Raw genomic sequence first — 17574 nt, 5'->3', positions numbered from 1 at the left:
AAAGTTTTCTGGTGAGAGTCCTGGGGTTAGGAAAGGACCCTATCCCAGGTACAGTCTTCCCCAGAAGCCTCTTCTAGTAATTTTGAAATATATGACATTATTATTAACTATAGTCAAATGTGCTCACCATAAAAACTTGGTAAGTAGGTGAGGTTGGCTTGATTTAATTATTCCACAATGTGTACATCTATCAAAACATCACATTCTACCCCCAAAATGTGTACAATTCTTTCAATTAAAAAATTAGTTTTAATTATTATTATTTATTTTTTTGAGACAGAATCTCTCTCTGTTGCCCAGGCTGGAGTGCAGTGGCGCGATCTCGGCTCACTGCAACCTCTGCCTCTCGGGTTCAAGCGATTCTCCTGCCTCAGCCTCCTGAGTAGCTGGGATTACAGGCGCTACCATCACACCCAGCTAATGTTTGTATTTTTAGTAGAAATGGGGTTTCACCATGTTGGTCAGGCTGGTTTGAACTCCTGACCTCGTGATCCACCCGCCTCGGCCTCCCAAAGTGCTGGGATTACAGGCGTGAGCCACCGCGCCTGGCCTATTTTTAATTTTCTAAAAAAGATTTGCCATCTCTCTGCAGGCCCCATGGCTCCTCTGATCTGGGAGGCAGGATTTCATCCGCCGCCCCCAGGCCTGGAGAGTAGATTGCATCAGGCCAGGGAGTGACTCAGCCACCCCTTGCTGTTGGACTTCAGTGACTCACACTGCCTGCCCACAGGGTGTCTATAACCTAGGTGCTTCATGACAAGAAGTGGCTTGAAGTCTGTGGGAACAAGGTCCTTCCGCCAGCACTGAGGAGGGAGGTTGGGAAGCTTAACGGTTTTCCTGGGATGAGGAAAGGGGTATGAAGGTTCTTTTTGCCCTGTCTTGGGAAGGGAGGAGGATGAGCTGTGGCACTCCTAGAGCAGGGTCATCATTACCGTGTAGACACAACTGATTACCAGTATCTGCCTTCAGGTTTCCACAGTCATGGAGTATTGGAGAGTGGTGACGAAGAAGGCACCGAGCCCTGGAAGGGGCAGTAAAGGTTTGAGCAAAGGCCCAACTGATCACTTCATCTCTCCTTTCAGTCCTGGACACACAATATCCAGCGAGAGAAAGAGTTTCTGCGGAAGCTGGTGAAAGCTCGCGTCATCACTGATCTAAGCAGTGGCATCTGAGTGGGCCCAGCACATGGCCATAGAGGCCCAGGCACCACCAGGAGCAGCAGCCAGCACCACCTACACAGGAGTCTTCAGACCCAGAGAAGGACGGTGCCAAGGGCCCCAGGGGCAGCAAGGCCTTGGTGAGGCAGCCAGAGCTGTGCCTGCTCAGCAGCCAGTCTCAGAGACCAGCACTCAGCCTCATTCAGCATGGGTCCTTGATGCCAGAGGGCCAGCAGGCTCCTGGCTGTGCCCAGCAGGCCCAGCATGCAGGCGGTGGGACACTGGGCAGCAAGGCTGCTGCCGGAATCACTTCTCCAATCAGTGTTTGGTGTATTATCATTTTGTCAATTTGGGTAGGGGGGAGGGTAGGGATAATTTATTTTTAAATAAGGTTGGAGATGTCAAGTTGGGTTCACTTGCCATGCAGGAAGAGGCCCACTAGAGGGCCCATCAGGCAGTGTTACCTGTTAGCTCCCTGTGGGGCAGGAGTGCCAGGACCAGCCTGTACCTTGCTGTGGGGCTACAGGATGGTAGGCAGGATCTCAAGCCAGCCCCCTCCAGCTCATGACACTGTTTGGCCTTTCTTGGGGAGAAGGTGGGGTATTCCCACTCACCAGCCCTAGCTGTCCCATAGGGAAACCCTGGAGCCATCCCTTCGGAGCCAACAAGACCGCCCCAGGGCTATAGCAGAAAGAACTTTAAAGCTCAGGAGGGTGACGCCCAGCTCCGCCTGCTGGGAAGAGCTCCCCTCCACAGCTGCAGCTGATGCATAGGACTACCGCAGGCCTGGACTCACCAACTTGCCACATGTTCTAGGTTTCAGCAACAAGACTGCCAGGTGGTTGGGTTCTGCCTTTAGCCTGGACCAAAGGGAAGTGAGGCCCAAGGACCTTACCCAAGCTGTGGCAGCCATCCCAGGCCACCCCCATGGAAGCAATAAAGCTCTTCCCTGAGCCTGGCCTCTTTTTGCCTTCTCTGACTTTCCTGGAAGAAACAGGAACCTAAAGCCTCAGCAACTATGCCAAACCCTCGGGCCCTCTCTCCAGTCCACAGAGTCCTGGGTCCCTTTCACTTCTTGTGTCAATGCAGGACCTAGGTAGCCATCCAGAGGCCTCTGGAGCATCTCCTATATCCTCTTTGCTTTGAGACCAGAGGTTTCAGGGCACACTCTTAGAGGAGACAGAGGCACAGGACTGGAGCCCTAGGACATTGCCTTGGGGTGCCACAGCCCCACCTCTGGAAGGACAGATATTCCTGCAAGCACAGGAAAGATATACTGCTGAGCCCCTGCAGCAAGCAGAGGCTCACAGACCTACCCTACTACTGACACTCCCGTCCCTCTGGGAAGGACATGCCCCAGCCCCAATCATTAGCACAGAGGCACACCCTCTCCCTTCAGCCCTGCTCTAGGTATCCTCTGTCATACTTTAGAAAAGATGTCACGTCGCCTTCTTAAGAGTCCTAGAGTCTGATCCCTCTCTTCCCCAGCATCCCCAGGCAGGCCTGAGAATGGACAGACCAGACTGTCGCCTGCACTTGAGGCCATGAAGTGAGCTTTCTGTCACACACTGCCACTGTGGCAGGCAATAAGTGGGGTGGCTGGCTCCTGCTCCTCTCTCCTGCCCACCCCAATCCAAGACTCCAGGCAGCCCTGGGCTGCCCTCCCACTGGTGAGCCCTAAGGCTGGAGTCCCGGCCATCCCAGGGACCAGCAGCCTCCCACATGCTCCTTCCCACTGTGGCCGGCCTTAGGCAGAAGCCTCCTGGGCTGGGGGGGTAAGGGAGGCCCTGACTGAGGGACAGGTCAACCCAGAAACCCCCTCCATTTCTACCGGAAATAAGGCCACTACCATGCACATGTTCCTGCCTGGATGGTGCCCCGTGGAGTTGTACAGGGCATAGGCTGAATAGCCATAAGTGGTGTCCCTGGCTGAAAAAGCCCCAAGGCAGGTGCCCCAACTGAGCAGCCGGTTGTGGGAGGTGACAGAGCAGACTGCTCCCTGCTTGGCCTCCTATCCCAGGGGGCTCCTGGCACACCTGCAGCAGCCCCACCACCTCCAGCAGCAGTTCTCTGTGGTCTGACTTCTAGTCCTCACCACCGCGGAAAACTACTTTCACACCAGCTATGGTTCTGAGCCCTGGCCATGCACCAGAATCACCTGTGCAATTTGAAAACTGCACATGTCCACCCTGAAAGTCTGATTTGGGTCTGGGTTGAGGCCCGGATGTGGGTAGTTTTTAAAGGTCCCTAGTGGTTCAGAAGCATAGCCAGGGTACAGCTGGTCCACACACATCCCCAGCACTCTCATCCCTGACCACAGCTTCCAATTGCCAGTTGGTTGACAATTCCCAAATTGCCTTTGCCAGCGCAGCTCTCTCTGCTTCCTTCCAGGCTACAAATTCACCGGCTTCCTGAACATTTCCACTTGGATAATCCACAGGCCCTTCCAACTCAACATGTCCAACACTGAACTCACGAGCCCCTGCCTTTCCTCCCAGGAGCCGGGATGTACCCCTCCCCCAGGTCAGCCCGCCAAAGGCACACTTCTGCAGGGTCTACCTACCTCCTTACCCTATCCAGTCAGGCACTAATGAATTTTCAAAATTGCGTGTTCCAGATTGGGGCCTGGCAGCCCCACGCTCCCCTCACGCCCTGCATCAGACCTTATCCTCTTTCCACAGCAGCCTCCACCTTTCTCTCCAACCCCATCCTCTTTACTACAGCCAGAGTCATCCACAAAAAATGCCTGTCTGATTACACCATTCTGCTCAAAACCCTCCCATGGTCCCCAGTGTTAGGATCTTTCCATCCATGTTACTCACCCAGCCCTCAACCCACCTGCCAAATTGCCATAATTAGGCATCTGAAATGCTGCCCTCCAGCTACCTACTTCAAGCCTCAGCTCAGATGTTCCTTCTCTGTGACCCTTGCCTTCAGCCCTCAGTACCCACTTCTGCCAACACTGCCCCTGCTGTGCCCCAGTGACCCCCGTGTTTGCAAGTGTGTCCGTACTCCAAGCCCTAAGCAGCACAGGAGGTGAGCTGTGGGGAGACTAGAGCAGAGTCAGACCCTGAAAGCTGCGCAGAGGCTAAGCAACCCAACAAGGCAGGTGAACTGGCCGCTGAGAGAAGAATCGGGTGGAGCAGAGAGCAGCTGCTGCAGGGCAGACAGCCAGGACCCCCAAATCTGCACGTACCAGCAGTCAGCCGCCCCACGCAGGGACTGGCTTACCCCTCGCTCCCCGCCCTCACTCACTTTCTCCCGCCCTCGGCCCGGCCTCCCAGCTCTCTACTTCGCGTGTCTACAAACTCAACTCCCAGTTTCCGTGCCTCTCCACCGCTCGAGTTCTCAACTCTCCATATCCGAGGGGCCCCTCCCAGCATCTACCCCCCTCCCAACCTCGGGGGACCTAGCCAAGCTAGGGGGGACTGGATCCAACGGGTGGAGCAGCCAGGTGAGCCCCGAAAGGTGGGGCGGGGCAGGGGCGCTCCCAGCCCCACCCCGGGATCTGGTGACGCTGGGGCTGGAATTTGACACCGGACGGCTGCGGCGGCGGGCAGGAGGCTGCTGAGGGATGGAGTTGGGCCCGGCCCCCAGACAAGGCCCGGGGGCTCCGCCAGCAGCAGGTCCCTCGGGCCCCAGCCCTCGCTGCCACCCGGGCCTGGAGCCCCACACCCGAGGTAAGCCAGCCCACTTGCCTGTTTCTGGTCCCAGCCCTGGATGGACGCTCCTGGGCTGGGGGAGTGGACAGGACCACCCCCCTCCTCTCCTTTCTTGCATCCTCCCTCTCTTGGGCCCTCGGCACAGTTCTCCGCCCCTCCCAGCCCCTCAGTCCCTCTTGTCGCTTGTTGGACTGTGCTGGCCTTGCCGGCCCACTGTAATGTGAGGCTCCCGCTGCCGCTACAGGGTGCAGACTGGCTGCCAAGGCCACACTTTTGGCTAAAAGAGGCACTGCCAGGTGTACAGTCCTGGGCATGCGCCGTTTGAGCTTCGGGGGAGAGCCCAGCACTGGTCCCCGGAAAGGTGCCTAGAAGAACACGGTGCAGGACCCCGTGGTGAGTAGCGGGCTGGTGGATGGGGAGGCAAGGGCCAGAGAACCAAACGGCCCTAGACCACAAGGAGGTAGGAGGCAGGGCCTGAGCTGCCCTCAAGAGACCTGCTCCCGGGCTCCCCCTAGCGCAGAGGGCTCCTAAGGCTGCCCTGCCTGCCTTTCCCTCCATCACCGACAACAGTCACTGGCCTGGCTCGGAGGCCCTGATTCCACTTAGCCAAGAGGCGCACACCAGGACCTGGAGGACAACCCCGGGAAGGCCTGGGGGTCTGTTCCACAGGTGTGCAGGCATTCTGTGTGCTAAAGGATGGGGATGAGGGTGGCAGCTGGGACCCAAGAGGAGGCTGGCTAATGAGGACTTACGAAGGCTCTGGGGCCCCAAAAGGGTGTTTGGGAGTGCTAGCAGTGGGAGCTCAGGAAGGCTGGCTGGGATCAGGAACGATGGCTCATGGGGGAAACTTCTAGGAGCATGACTAGGCTGCCAGATCCATAGGAGGCTGGGAGGGGGACAGACCTAGACCAGCTCCCAGGGTGGCTCAGCTCTCAGAGACCAGGCTGGTATGGAAGCCTAGCTGGCCCTCCTGGGAGTGGCTCAGGCCTGAGTGTGGCTGAGGGGATGGAAAAGCCCACCCTGCTTGGAATCTGCAGGCTTGGCAGACTCTGCCCCCTTGTGGCCACAGGAAGCCATGGCCCAGGCCCCATGTTTTCAGAGGGCCCATTAGCTCCCACCATCCCCCGGCTCTGTGGTCATCGAGGGACACCTATGGTCAGAGGAGAGAACTCAGGTGGCTCTGGGTCCAGAACACAGTTCACAGAGGGGTGAGGTGAAGCAGCTCTGGGTGGGCAGCACAGGCTGAGGCTTGGGGCTCACTATCATTAGATAACTCTTAGAGTGACCAGCTAGCACCCTAATTCTTCTCCAGCCCTCAGCTTCCTCTCCGGCAGCCTGGGGTGAAGGCCTCTGTAGGACCAAGTGTGTCCAGCTATAACTCCTTCCAGCCACTTCTGGCATCTCCAGACCTACAACACAGAGCAGGAAGGTTCTGGGAAAAGAGGACCCCTCTCTCCCCTCCAGCTGTGTGACCTTGTAACCTTAGACAACCTCTGAGCTTCTCTGAGCCTTGTTTGCTCATCTGGAAAAAGGGGATTAAACCATTTACCTCATGGAGTTGTGAAAGAATAGCTGCAAAGCACCTAACACATAGTAAGGTTCTCAGTGCAGCTACTTCTGCTGGGTTGAGTCTAGCTGTGTAGGCCCCTTGTTCCTCACCTGGAGAAACTGGGGTGGCAGGACGGCCCCCCCCAAAAGATAACTCATCTCTTAATTTGCAAGCTGCCTCAACAGGAGGGTGGGGGAACAGCTCAACAATGGCTGATGGGCGCTCCTGGTGTTGATAGAGATGGAACTTGGACTTGGAGGCCTCTCCACGCTGTCCCACTGCCCCTGGCCTAGGCGGCAGGTGAGTGGTTCTCCCAGTGACTCCTACCTGGTACTGAGGAAAGGCGGCTTGACTGGCGAGGGAGAGCAGGGCTTGGCTTGGGCAGCGGTTAGGTGTGGGAGGGAAAATGGTCAGGGAGGGACCAGGTGAATGGGAGGAGGAGCGGGACTTCTCTGAATGGTCGGTGCACTCAGGTGATTCCTCCCCTGGGCTCCCAGAGGCAGCAAACCCATTATACTGGAACCTAGGCCCTTCCTGAGTTTCCCCTCCACACAGCTAGGAGCCCATGCCCGGCCTGATCTCAGCCCGAGGACAGCCCCTCCTTGAGGTCCTTCCTCCCCAAGCCCACCTGGGCGCCCTCTTTCTCCCTGAGGCTCCACTTGGTCTCTCCGCGCAGCCTGCCCTGTGGCCCACCCTGGCCGCTCTGGCTCTGCTGAGCAGCGTCGCAGAGGCCTCCCTGGGCTCCGCGCCCCGCAGCCCTGCCCCCCGCGAAGGCCCCGCGCCTGTCCTGGCGTCCCCCGCCGGCCACCTGCCGGGTAGGTGAGAGGGCGAGGGCGCGGGGCGGGGCTGGCCCGGGACACCGCGCGTGACTGGGTGTCATTCCAGGGGGACGCACAGCCCGCTGGTGCAGTGGAAGAGCCCGGCGGCCGCCGCCGCAGCCTTCTCGGCCCGCGCCCCCGCCGCCTGCACCCCCATCTGCTCTTCCCCGCGGGGGCCGCGCGGCGCGGGCTGGGGGCCCGGACAGCCGCGCTCGGGCAGCGGGGGCGCGGGGCTGCCGCCTGCGCTCGCAGCTGGTGCCGGTGCGCGCGCTCGGCCTGGGCCACCGCTCCGACGAGCTGGTGCGTTTCCGCTTCTGCAGCGGCTCCTGCCGCCGCGCGCGCTCTCCACACGACCTCAGCCTGGCCAGCCTACTGGGCGCCGGGGCCCTGCGACCGCCCCCGGGCTCCCGGCCCGTCAGCCAGCCCTGCTGCCGACCCACGCGCTACGAAGCGGTCTCCTTCATGGACGTCAACAGCACCTGGAGAACCGTGGACCGCCTCTCCGCCACCGCCTGCGGCTGCCTGGGCTGAGGGCTCGCTCCAGGGCTTTGCAGACTGGACCCTTACCGGTGGCTCTTCCTGCCTGGGACCCTCCCGCAGAGTCCCACTAGCCAGCGGCCTCAGCCAGGGACGAAGGCCTCAAAGCTGAGAGGCCCCTGCAGGTGGGTGATGGACATCATCCCCGAACAGGTGAAGGGACAACTGACTAGCAGCCCCAGAGCCCTCACCCTGCGGATCCCAGCCTAAAAGACACCAGAGACCTCAGCTTTGGAGCCCTTCGGACCCACCTCTCACAGACTCTGGCACTGGCCAGGCCTCGAACCTGGGACCCCTCCTCTGATGAACCCTACAGTGGCTGAGGCATCAGCCCCCGCCCAGGCCCTGTAGGGACAGCATTTGAAGGACACATATTGCAGTTGCTTGGTTGAAAGTGCCTGTGCTGGAACTGGCCTGTACTCACTCATGGGAGCTGGCCCCTATTTATTATTTCTAAGTTATTTATTTACTTCTGTGGCTTGTCAGATCCTTTCCTGGGCAGTAGGGGGTTGGGGAGAAGAGGCTGGATGGAGATCATGCCTTGCTGATCGCACTCACACACCTCAGGCTGACTCAGCAATCACAGACCTGGCCTGGATCTTCGGCCCCCACCCAGCAGCTCCGGGATGGGAGGCATGGAACACAGGCAGGGGCAGGGCGGGCAGCAAGGGTGCAGTCACTAGTCCTGGCAGGCTGCTCACTTGGGCCTGGGCTTACCTCTGGGGAAAGAGACTACAGAGGCTTCTTTGGAGAAAGCCCTGTCTCTGTGACCTCTGGCATCTTTGTGGCCCCCGCTTAGTGGGTAAAGACAGAGAAGCACCTATTGCCCCACCCCACTGTCATTGATCAGTGTCTTACCATCCAGGGAACTGTCTTGAGGGTGCCTTGTCAGATATACACATGCCTCTGCTTGCAGACAGGCCAGCATGGTTAACTCACTATCCACATTCCATGAAGCAGCCCAGGGCATGAGGGCATCTGAAAAAAACCGAGGGTTGGTAGAGGGTGCGGTGGGGTGCTGGCTCCGGTGAGCAAAGCACAGAGCTCCATGGGGATAAGGAGGCAGGAAAAGATAAGGGCCCCAGCAGGATCTGCATCTTGGGTGATGAACAAGGATATTCATTAATTCAAACAAATATTTATTAAGCACCTATTATATGTCAGATACTGATTATATGACAGATGCCAAGGATACAGAAGTGAAACAGACATGATCTCTGCCCTTGAGAAGCTTCAACCAGGAGAGACAGACAATAAGTAAGCAATTACAGTAATAATTATTTAAATTCAATTTGGCAAATGGTACGAAAAGGACAGGAAGCTAAGAAGTCCACACCTTCGTGGGGAAGAAAGGAGAAGTTACTGCTGACTCTGGCCTCTCATACCACCCCCAAGTCACCTCCAAAAGACCAGGGCTATCCCTAAGCTTTTCCGGATATCCTTTGAAACCTTGTTTCCCATGTCCTATGCATTTGTATTGGGGAGGCCTCTATGATTTTTCTTTTTTGGAAATGAGATGGGGGCATGGATTTGGAAAGGATGCTAAGTCTGAGGAACTGCGGGACATCCAGAGGGGTTGTCAGGAGGCAGTGGGATCTGCTGGTCTAGAGCTGCCGAGGGAGGTCTGGGCTGGATTGATGTGACAGCTGTCAGCACAGAGGCAGGAGCTGCAGCCGGGGGTGAATGAGAGTACCATGAGAGATGGAGAGGGTCGAGGGCGAGATCCCTCAGGCATTTGACGCTGCTGAGAGAAATTCCTTCCAATCCGCCTGTGTGCCTTCCTGCTTTGGCACAGATGCCCCCTTCACCCAGGCTAGAGTGAGGAGCTGGCAAGAGCTCTCTGAAGGCTGTGCCCATTCTGGGTCAAGGAGGAGAAACGTGTGCGTGCTCCCACTCTTCTGCATTCACTGCCCCAGTTCTAGATGCTCCAAAAATTTCGATGCCTTTGCTCCCTTCAAACACCCTGTTGGCCCCTCTCTGCCTCCAAACGGATTCGGGATCCTTAGTTCCACCTTCCCTCCTGCAAAGAAAATGGCCCCAGGGCCATACAGTTTACAGAGGGCTGGCTGCAGGCAGAGAAGGATATTCTGTCAATTCCAGGGTTATTGGGGCCAGGCAGCCCCCTGCTAGTGAGACTTTAAAGCCTAGCCTAGTCCCCAAACCCTGCCACTCAGTAGACACGGCTGCTCCAGAGCCAGTAAAGGAGACCGACTGAAGCCATCTCTGACAATGCTCACAGTGAGAGGGCCACAGCCCAAGCCAAAGGTACTGGCTGTCAACATTCCCCAGGCTGCCAGCTTTTGAGGGAACAGGGCTCACCCCAGCTGGAGGCTGCATTCTGGGCCCCAGACAGCTTGTGCTCAACATCTCAGAGTCCGGAACAAGACAGCAACAGCTCCAAGAACACATTCCCATATGAATTAGCCTCAGTTTGCAACTCAGGACAACCCAAATCAAAAGGAAGACAGTGAAGGAGGGAAGGAGGGGAGGGAGGGAAGGAGGGGAGGGAGGGAAGGAGGGGAGGGAGGGAAGGAGGGGAGGGAGGGAAGGAGGGGAGGGAGGGAGGGGGAGGGAGGGAGAGAGGGAAGGAAGGAAGGGGAAAGAGAGAGAGAAAGCAAGAAGCAAGCAAGAAAGAAAAGGTTGTTTTCCCCAAAGGAAACAGGCTGCAGAGCTGTACCTCTGTTTACCACATAGTAGCTATAACCTGTCACCAGGTGGCACATTGTAGCTCCTGGGGCCACAGGTCAATACTAAAGCCAAAGGCCATTTAGTCCTTTGAAGTCTCAGAAGCATTCAATAGTGTCAGTCCTCCTTGAAAACCTGTCTTCCCGTGACTCTCTTGGTCCAATACTCTCCGGGTTCTCCTTCCATTCCTCCAGAGGCTTGTTCTCAGACGACTTCTGAGTTCCTCTTCCTCTCTCTGCCTCTCATGTTCCTCAGAGCTCTGATACCGACTCTCTCTCCTCTTCCCATTCTACTCTCTCCCTGAGCAGCACTGTCTACTCCCGTGGTTTCAGTTACCACCTCCATGCTAACCATGCTCACATTTTATCTCCAGCCTAGAACATTCACCTGAGCCCCAAGTCTGTAATTCCAATACCTCTATCTGTATATCCTGGGAGACATCAAGCTTAACATATCCATACTGGATGTCTTCCGTTTGCTCCTTCAGATCTGCTGTCCACCCTTCTCCAGCCTGCTCTGCTCCTTACATCAATGAGCTTCCCTGCTGTCCAGCTTCCAGACCCTCCCCAGTGTTCCCTGCTTAGTGAGTGCACCAACCTCATCCAGTGACACAGCCAGAAACTTGGGCAATCTCCTAGGCTCCTTAAGCTCTGTCATGTCCCTTAAGCATTGGTCACCAAATCCTTAGATCCTGCAGATCCATCCCCTTTCCCTATCCCCAGTGCTATTCTGCTGAAGCCTTCATAATTTTTTGGATGGTTTATTCCTCATCCTCCTACCTGGTCTCACTGTCTCCAGTCACAACTCCCTCCAACCATTCTCAGCGCTGCAGCCAGATAAGTTGCCTTCTCTTCATATTAACCGAGCATGAACTGTCGTGCACTGGGCTAGTTTCAGGGATTCAGAGACCAGTGAGAAACATGTTTTGCCATCAAGGAAACTATACTTGGAGATGGAAGTAGGGGTAGGGTAGCAAATAAAAGTAAAAGACATCCTGTTAAATTTGGATTTCAGGCCCTGCGTGGTGACTCATGCCTGTAATCCCAGCACTTTGGGAGGCTGAGGTGGGCGGATCATGAGGTCAAGAGAGTGAGACCACCCTGGCCAACATGGTAAAACCCGGTCTCTACTAAAAATATAAAAATTAGCTGGGCGTGGTGGCATGCACCTGTAGTCCCAGCTACTTGGGAGGCTGAGGCAGGAGAATCGCTTGAACCCGGGAGGCGGAGGTTGCAGTGAGCCAAGATTGTGCCACTGCACTCCAGCCTGGCGACAAAGTGAGACTCTGTCTCAAAAAAAAAAAATGGATTTAAGGTAAACAATAAATACACTTTTTTTTTTTTAGATAGGGTCTTGCTGTGTCCCTCGGGCTGGAGTGCAGTGGTGTGATCTCGGTTCACTGCAACCTCCACCTCCTGGGCTCAAGCGATCCTCTCACCTTAGCCTCCTAACTAGCTAAGACTACAGGTGCATTCTACCATGACTGGCTAATTTTAAAATTTTTTTAATTTTTATTTTTTGGTAGAGATGGGCTCTTGCTATGTTACCCAGGCTGGTCTCGAACTCCTGAGTTCAAGAGATCCTCCCACATTGGCCTCCCAAAGTGCTCGGATTACAGGTGCGAGTCACCATGCCTGGCCTAAATACTTGTTTTCAGTATGTCCAACGCAATAATTGAGACATACTTATACAAAAAATTTGGCTGGGCGTGGTGGCTCACCCCTGTAATCCCAGCACTTTGGGAGGCTGAAACAGGTGGATCGCTAGCGCTCAGGAATTCAAGACCAGCCTGGGCAACATAGTGAAACCCTGTCTCTACCAAAAATACAAAAACTTAGCCAGGTGTGGTGACGTGCATCTGTGGTCCAGCTACTTGGGAGGCTAAGGTGGAAGGATTGCTTGAGCCCAAAATCATACCACTGCACTCCAACCTGGGTGACAGAATAAGACTCTATCTCAACAAAAAAAAAAAAAAAAAAAAAAAGGCTGGGAGCAGTGGCTCACGCCTGTAATCCCAGCACTTTAGGAGGCCGAGGCGGGCAGATCACGAGGTCAGAAGATCGAGACCATCCTGGCTAACATGGTGAAACCCTGTCTTTACTAAAAATACAAAAAATTAGCTGGGCGTGGTGGTGGGCGCCTGTAGTCCCAGCTACTCAGGAGAATGGTGTGAACCTGGGAGGCGGAGCTTGCAGTGAGCTGAGATCGTGCCACTGCACTCCAGACTAGGCGACAGAGTGAGACTCCATCTCAAAAAAAAAAAAAAAAAATTGTTGTTTATCTGATATTCAAAATTAAATAGATGGCCAGGTGCGGTGGCTCATGCCTGTAATCCCAGCACTTTGGGAGGCTGAGGTGGGCGGATCACGAGGTCAGGAGTTCGAGACCAGCCTGGCCAATATGGTGAAACCCTGTCTCTACTAAAAATACAAAATTAGCCGGGGATGGTGGTGCACACCTGTAGTCCCAGTTACTCAGGAGGCAGAAGAATTGCTTGAACCTGGGAGGCAGAGGTTGCAGTGAGCCGTGACACTGAACTCTAGCCTGGGTGACAGAGCAAGACTCCATCTCAAAAAAAATAAATAAATAAGTGTCCTGATTTTTTTCTGGCAACCCTAGGTGGGGGTAAACAAGTACCCCAGTAGAAGTATGACTGAGGTTATAGGTATGTGTGTCAAGGAGGGGGCAGATTCTACAATCACAAAGGAAGAGGAATCAGTTTTTTCCTGGATAGACGCAGAAGAGGAAAAGTCTTTGTGGAAAAGGTGGTATTTGAACTGAGTCTTGAAAAATGAGTTTGTTTGCACAGGGTGGATTATAGGGTGGATGAGAGGCATGGAACCCGAACTGGTTATTGCTGATTGCCTTTATTTCCTCTCACTTCTAAATGTACACTGTTCATTGTGGCCATGTCCTGTCCTGCACGGTGTGGTTCTCAGCCCTGGACAGGAATGGAGTGGAGAGGTGAGGGCCTCTTCCTTGGGCTCTCCATCTCAGCCTGAAGACTCTGCTAGTCCTATATTCTTTAGATTTTTATTTGTTTATTTATTTATTTATTTACTTCTTACTAGCCAGTTCATCACAGCTTCAATTCCCTGTTACACTTCAAAATGCTTATGTTGAACTTTCCCTGCCTGCTGACTGTGTGATGTCTCTCTCCTGATGGCATCCAGAATGACACAGAGCCTTCTCAACAGAGGAAGTAGCATGAACAAAGACAGGGAAGTGTGAAACAGCCTGGTGCGCTCCCAGGATTGCCAGCAACTTCAGGTGGACTTGGGGAGGGTCCTCATCAAGACAAAAGACTGGAGAGGTCACAAAGGGCTTTGAATGTTATACCGAGAAGCTCAGCCTTCGCTCTGAAAGGAGCCACTAAAGGGTTTTAAGTGGGCTTGGTTAGAGATGTGTTTCAGATGGATCACTTGCTACTGTGTCTAGTATGGATGGAAGAGGCAAGGTGAGAGCCAGCTAGAGCTGCCATAGTTAGAGCCGTTCAGGCAACAAGCACAGGTACCTTGAGTTAGGGCAGAAGCAAATATGCAAGGACAGAAGAGATGTGAGGGACAATAAGAGAGGTGAGGGCTGGATGAGAGATGGTTTCCAGGTGTCTAGCTTGGGGGATTGGTACAGAACACAGGGGATGTAGTATTTTAGCATGTGATAGGGGTAAGATGTGGTGAAAATGTGAGTTCAGTTTTGTACATGTTCAACTTCGGGTGCCTGTGGCAACTTCAGAGGGCCAGGAGGCAGCTAAATATGCAGGTTTGAAACCCAGGACAGTCTGGGCTGGAGAAATCCAAGGAGTCACAGCTTGAAGCCAGGGGAGTGGTGAGATAATGAGGCATAAGACAAGAAGCGGAGACTAAGGAGAACCAACATTTAAGGAACAGGTGGAGGAACAGGGATGGGCCAGTGAAGGAAACCAAAAAGGAGTAGTCAGAGTGTCGGGAAAAACAAAACCAAACAGAAGAGCTGAGGGACTGGTCAATACGGCCAGATGCAGCACAAAAATCAAGCTGCATCAGAACCGAAAACTGCCCGTTAGGTTTTCTTGCAACATGGTGGCCTAAGGACTTGGGCTAAACTTCCTCCTGAAAACAACTTTAAATACTAGACTCTATCTATCTTTAAAATTAAATGCATCCATAAGCTAGCAAAAATGTAAGAAACACACTGAGGCCAAAAAAGTAAATGAAAGCAAGAAGCTACAAAGGTAAGCAAAGCTCTGTCATTGGCTTTCATCTTGAGGGCAGTTGCCGAACCCAGTGAACCTGATCATTGGTTTTCAAGGGGTCTCTGAGCTTATGAGAAAGACAAAGCCCAGGGCCCCCTCACCATGGGGAGTCTATTTAGAAACTTCTCCATAAGGCCAGGACCTCAAAGGCCAGTGTATGCCTACACTGTGAAGGTGAATTAGAAAGAAACCTGCCCCTGTCTGACCTAAACTCTCTCCCTCAAACCAGGGGACTACAAAGAAAACTGCCTACATCCAACCTTGGTACTAAGAAAGGGGAATAATCTCCCCTTGAGAATTCTTTTTTTTCTTCTTCTTTTTTTTTTTTTTTTTTTGAGACAGAGTCTTGCTCTGTTGCCCAGGCTGGAGTGCAATGGCGCGATCTCAGCTCACTGCAACCTCCACCTCCCAGGTTCAAGAGATTCTCCTGCCTCAGCTTCCCAAGTAGCCGGGACTACAGGTGCCCGCCACCACACCAGGCTAACTTTTGTATTTTTAGTAGAGACAGGGTTTCACCGTGTTAGCCAGGCTGGTCTCGAACTCCTGACCTCGTGATCCACCCACCTCGGCCTCCCAAAGTGCTGGTGGCGTGAGCCACTGCGCCCGGCCTCCCCCTGAGAATTCTTAACTACAAGCAGGCAGTCATCTGGTTTTGCAGACCAAATTCACATGATTTTGGTAGGCTGAAAAACTTCAAAGTGATCATTTAATTTGACATGAACATGGATTGGTAGTGGTTCCAGGTGACCAACAAAAGCTCCCTCTCCCCCTCTGCTGAGTTTTGGGATGTTCCCTCCTGAATCTGCAGACCTCTCCCAGGGTTGCCACAGGTTCTTGCCCCTATAGGTCTACACTTGTTCCTTAGAGAAGAGCCCTTCTGGCTCCCAAAGACTTATCTGCCACTTGGCTCTGAGCTATCCTGCACTAACATCCAAATCTCCTGGAGATCACCTTTGATCTGGCCTCCGGAAATGCCCCCAACTCTCCCAAGGGCCTACTTCAGTCCATCTGTCCTAAATAGTGTTTGCAAAGGATGTTCAGGAGTCATTGCTGTGAGACTGGGCTTCTTTCTCTGCCAGATCCCTGGAACCCCCAGGGGTGAGGAGGAGCCCTGGATGGGAAGCAGGAAGAAAACACATACTGACTAAGTTGTGGTCTCTGGGCTGAGCCCTCTACCCCTAAAACCCCCTTAACTAAAATGAGTTTCAGAAGAAGCTAAGGTCTCATTGCTAGAAAGAGGCATAAACAGGTTTTGAACTCAGGACTAAGTCCAGAATTTGTGCATTTAAACCCCACTCCGAACACCATCTCCCCTGCCCACCACCACCTCCACCAGTGAAACCGCCAGCCAGCACCAGGCCCAAGGTATTTCACACCCTAGGCACAGGCCTGGAATCAGTTACTTTATTTTGGCTTTCTATTTCCTCCTTCCAAATGTCTCCTGCCTCTCTTTCTTCCTTCAATTTGTCTTTCATGTTGCAGATTTTTCTAAAATGCAAATGTAATCATCATTGCTCACTTGAAACCCCATCATGGTTTCATATTGCACTTAGGATAATGTCCAAACTCCTACAAGAATCTATTGCTACCAACTTGTCTTTCCAACCTCATCTCTGTTACTCATACCCTTCCCCTTCCCCACCCCACATATATTCTCTTAAAATGAATATAAATTACTTGCTATTCTTTCTTTTCTTTTTTTTTTTTTTTTAGACGGAGTCTCACTCTGTCGCCCAGGCTGGAGTGCAGTGGCGTGATCTCAGCTCACTGCAAGCTCCACCTCCCGGGTTCAAGCCATTCTCCTGCCTCAGCCTCCCGAATAGCTGGGACTACAGGCGCCTGCCACCATGCCCGGCTAATTTTTTGTATTTTTAGTAGAGACGGGGTTTCACCGTGTTAGCCAGGATGGTCTCGATCTCCTGACCTCGTGATCCGCCCGCCTCAGCCTCCCATAGTGCTGGGATTACAGGCGTGAGCCACCGCGCCCGGCCTACTTGCTATTCTTTATTGATGAAGACTTGCTGAATGACTTAGAGTCCTACTGGATTTTGCTTACCAGCTAAATGGGCCCCTCTCCTTCCCAGGCTCTCTATTCTTCAAGCTCAGATCAAGTTTCTCTTCTCAGGGAAGCCTTCATGGACCTTCTCAGGCCTCAGCAGCTGCTGCCAATGCCAGCTTCCTCCATTTGAACAAAACTACGGAGCTCTTTGCACTTTTAATTTTTTCATCTTCCCTGCTAGGGTAGCTGGCAGGAGTTAATAAACAATAAAATACAACTGGAGGGGTGACAGGCAGGAACTACCGGGGCCTGTGGCAGACCAGATCTATGGCAGGGTCTGCCACCCTGTCTGTGTGCCAGGGGCAAGATAAGCCTAACTTTCCCCAAGCTCGATTTCCTCATCTCATCTGAAAATGATGAATAAAAATATCCACCTCAGAGCTATTAAGAAAACTGAACCTAAGGTATGCAAAGTCCTGCTCCTAGCACTTAAATGTAAGCTACTCTTACTCTAGTTACACATAAAGTTGCTTCCAAAAACCTTACGAAATTCCCCGAGCACTGTCCATGGTATGTGGTTTCCCGGTTGCTTATTGGGTGGTCCCGAGAGCCTTCCTTTTTTCCTTCCTGAGGCGTGCCAAGTCCCCTCTCCTCTTCTCTGGGTGGTGCTGACGCCTTCTTCCCAGGCTGCACCTTTGCTGGGCCGGAGGATGCCCCCCGCAGCGGAGCGCCAGAGTGACCAGGCAACCTCCCCAGCCTCCACCCTCTAGCCCGGGCTCCCACCTCCGTCCTCCGGCCCCTCGAGTCACGTCGTCCTACTAAGGAGTTGGGCCGCAGCGCCCCGCGCCGGTCTGACCCGGAATGCCTGCTCGCCGCGGTAGGCCGAGGACAGGCGGGGCTCTGCAGGTCCCCAACCCACGTGCTCCCGGCCTT

At 53.9% G+C, this 17574-nt stretch overlaps 2 protein-coding genes and 1 long non-coding RNA gene across 17 annotated transcripts in view; 2 read left to right on the top strand and 1 right to left on the bottom strand.

Moving 5' to 3' along the window:
- ST3GAL3 (ST3 beta-galactoside alpha-2,3-sialyltransferase 3) overlaps positions 1-2110 on the top strand; it is a 225948-nt gene extending 223838 nt beyond the window's left edge. For 9 of the 10 annotated variants that reach the window (XM_034963208.3, XM_034963215.3, XM_034963213.3 and 6 more), the window contains one exon: positions 1083-2110. In XM_034963208.3, coding sequence (XP_034819099.1) covers positions 1083-1153 — 71 coding nt within the window. In that variant the 3' untranslated portion in view covers positions 1154-2110. Of the gene's footprint in view, positions 1-969 lie in introns of all 10 variants that reach the window. The other variant, XM_055094248.2, reaches the window with a different exon arrangement.
- A 134-nt stretch (positions 2111-2244) lies between these two features.
- ARTN (artemin) lies at positions 2245-8192 on the top strand. 5 transcript variants are annotated; one of them, XM_057299153.2, is made up of 5 exons: positions 2245-4837; positions 5064-5212; positions 6542-6668; positions 7045-7183; positions 7254-8192. In XM_057299153.2, the coding sequence occupies exons 3-5, from the start codon at positions 6609-6611 to the stop codon at positions 7715-7717; spliced, it is 663 nt and encodes a 220-aa protein (XP_057155136.2). In that variant the 5' UTR covers positions 2245-4837; positions 5064-5212; positions 6542-6608; the 3' UTR covers positions 7718-8192. The 5 variants fall into 5 exon arrangements, with proteins under 5 accessions (XP_057155136.2, XP_057155134.2, XP_034819147.3 ...); XM_057299151.2 differs by having other exon boundaries at positions 7021-7183; XM_034963256.3 differs by having other exon boundaries at positions 2245-5212; positions 6607-6668.
- Positions 8193-8845: 653 nt separating this feature from the next.
- On the bottom strand, positions 8846-17529 carry LOC106634732 (uncharacterized). Of its 2 annotated transcripts, none has more exons than XR_008620169.2 (2): positions 17183-17529; positions 8846-15753 (listed from the first exon to the last, which is right to left on the bottom strand). It is a non-coding gene; the product is annotated as an uncharacterized LOC106634732 (long non-coding RNA). The 2 variants fall into 2 exon arrangements; XR_008620168.2 differs by having other exon boundaries at positions 17188-17529.
- Between the last annotated feature and the right edge of the window lie 45 nt (positions 17530-17574).

The sequence above is a fragment of the Pan paniscus genome, chromosome 1 (genome assembly GCF_029289425.2).
Source record: "Pan paniscus chromosome 1, NHGRI_mPanPan1-v2.0_pri, whole genome shotgun sequence".
Taxonomy (NCBI): domain Eukaryota; kingdom Metazoa; phylum Chordata; class Mammalia; order Primates; family Hominidae; genus Pan; species Pan paniscus.
The sequence above is the reverse complement of the archived record's forward strand: the minus strand, read 5'-3'. Positions and strand labels throughout refer to the sequence as shown.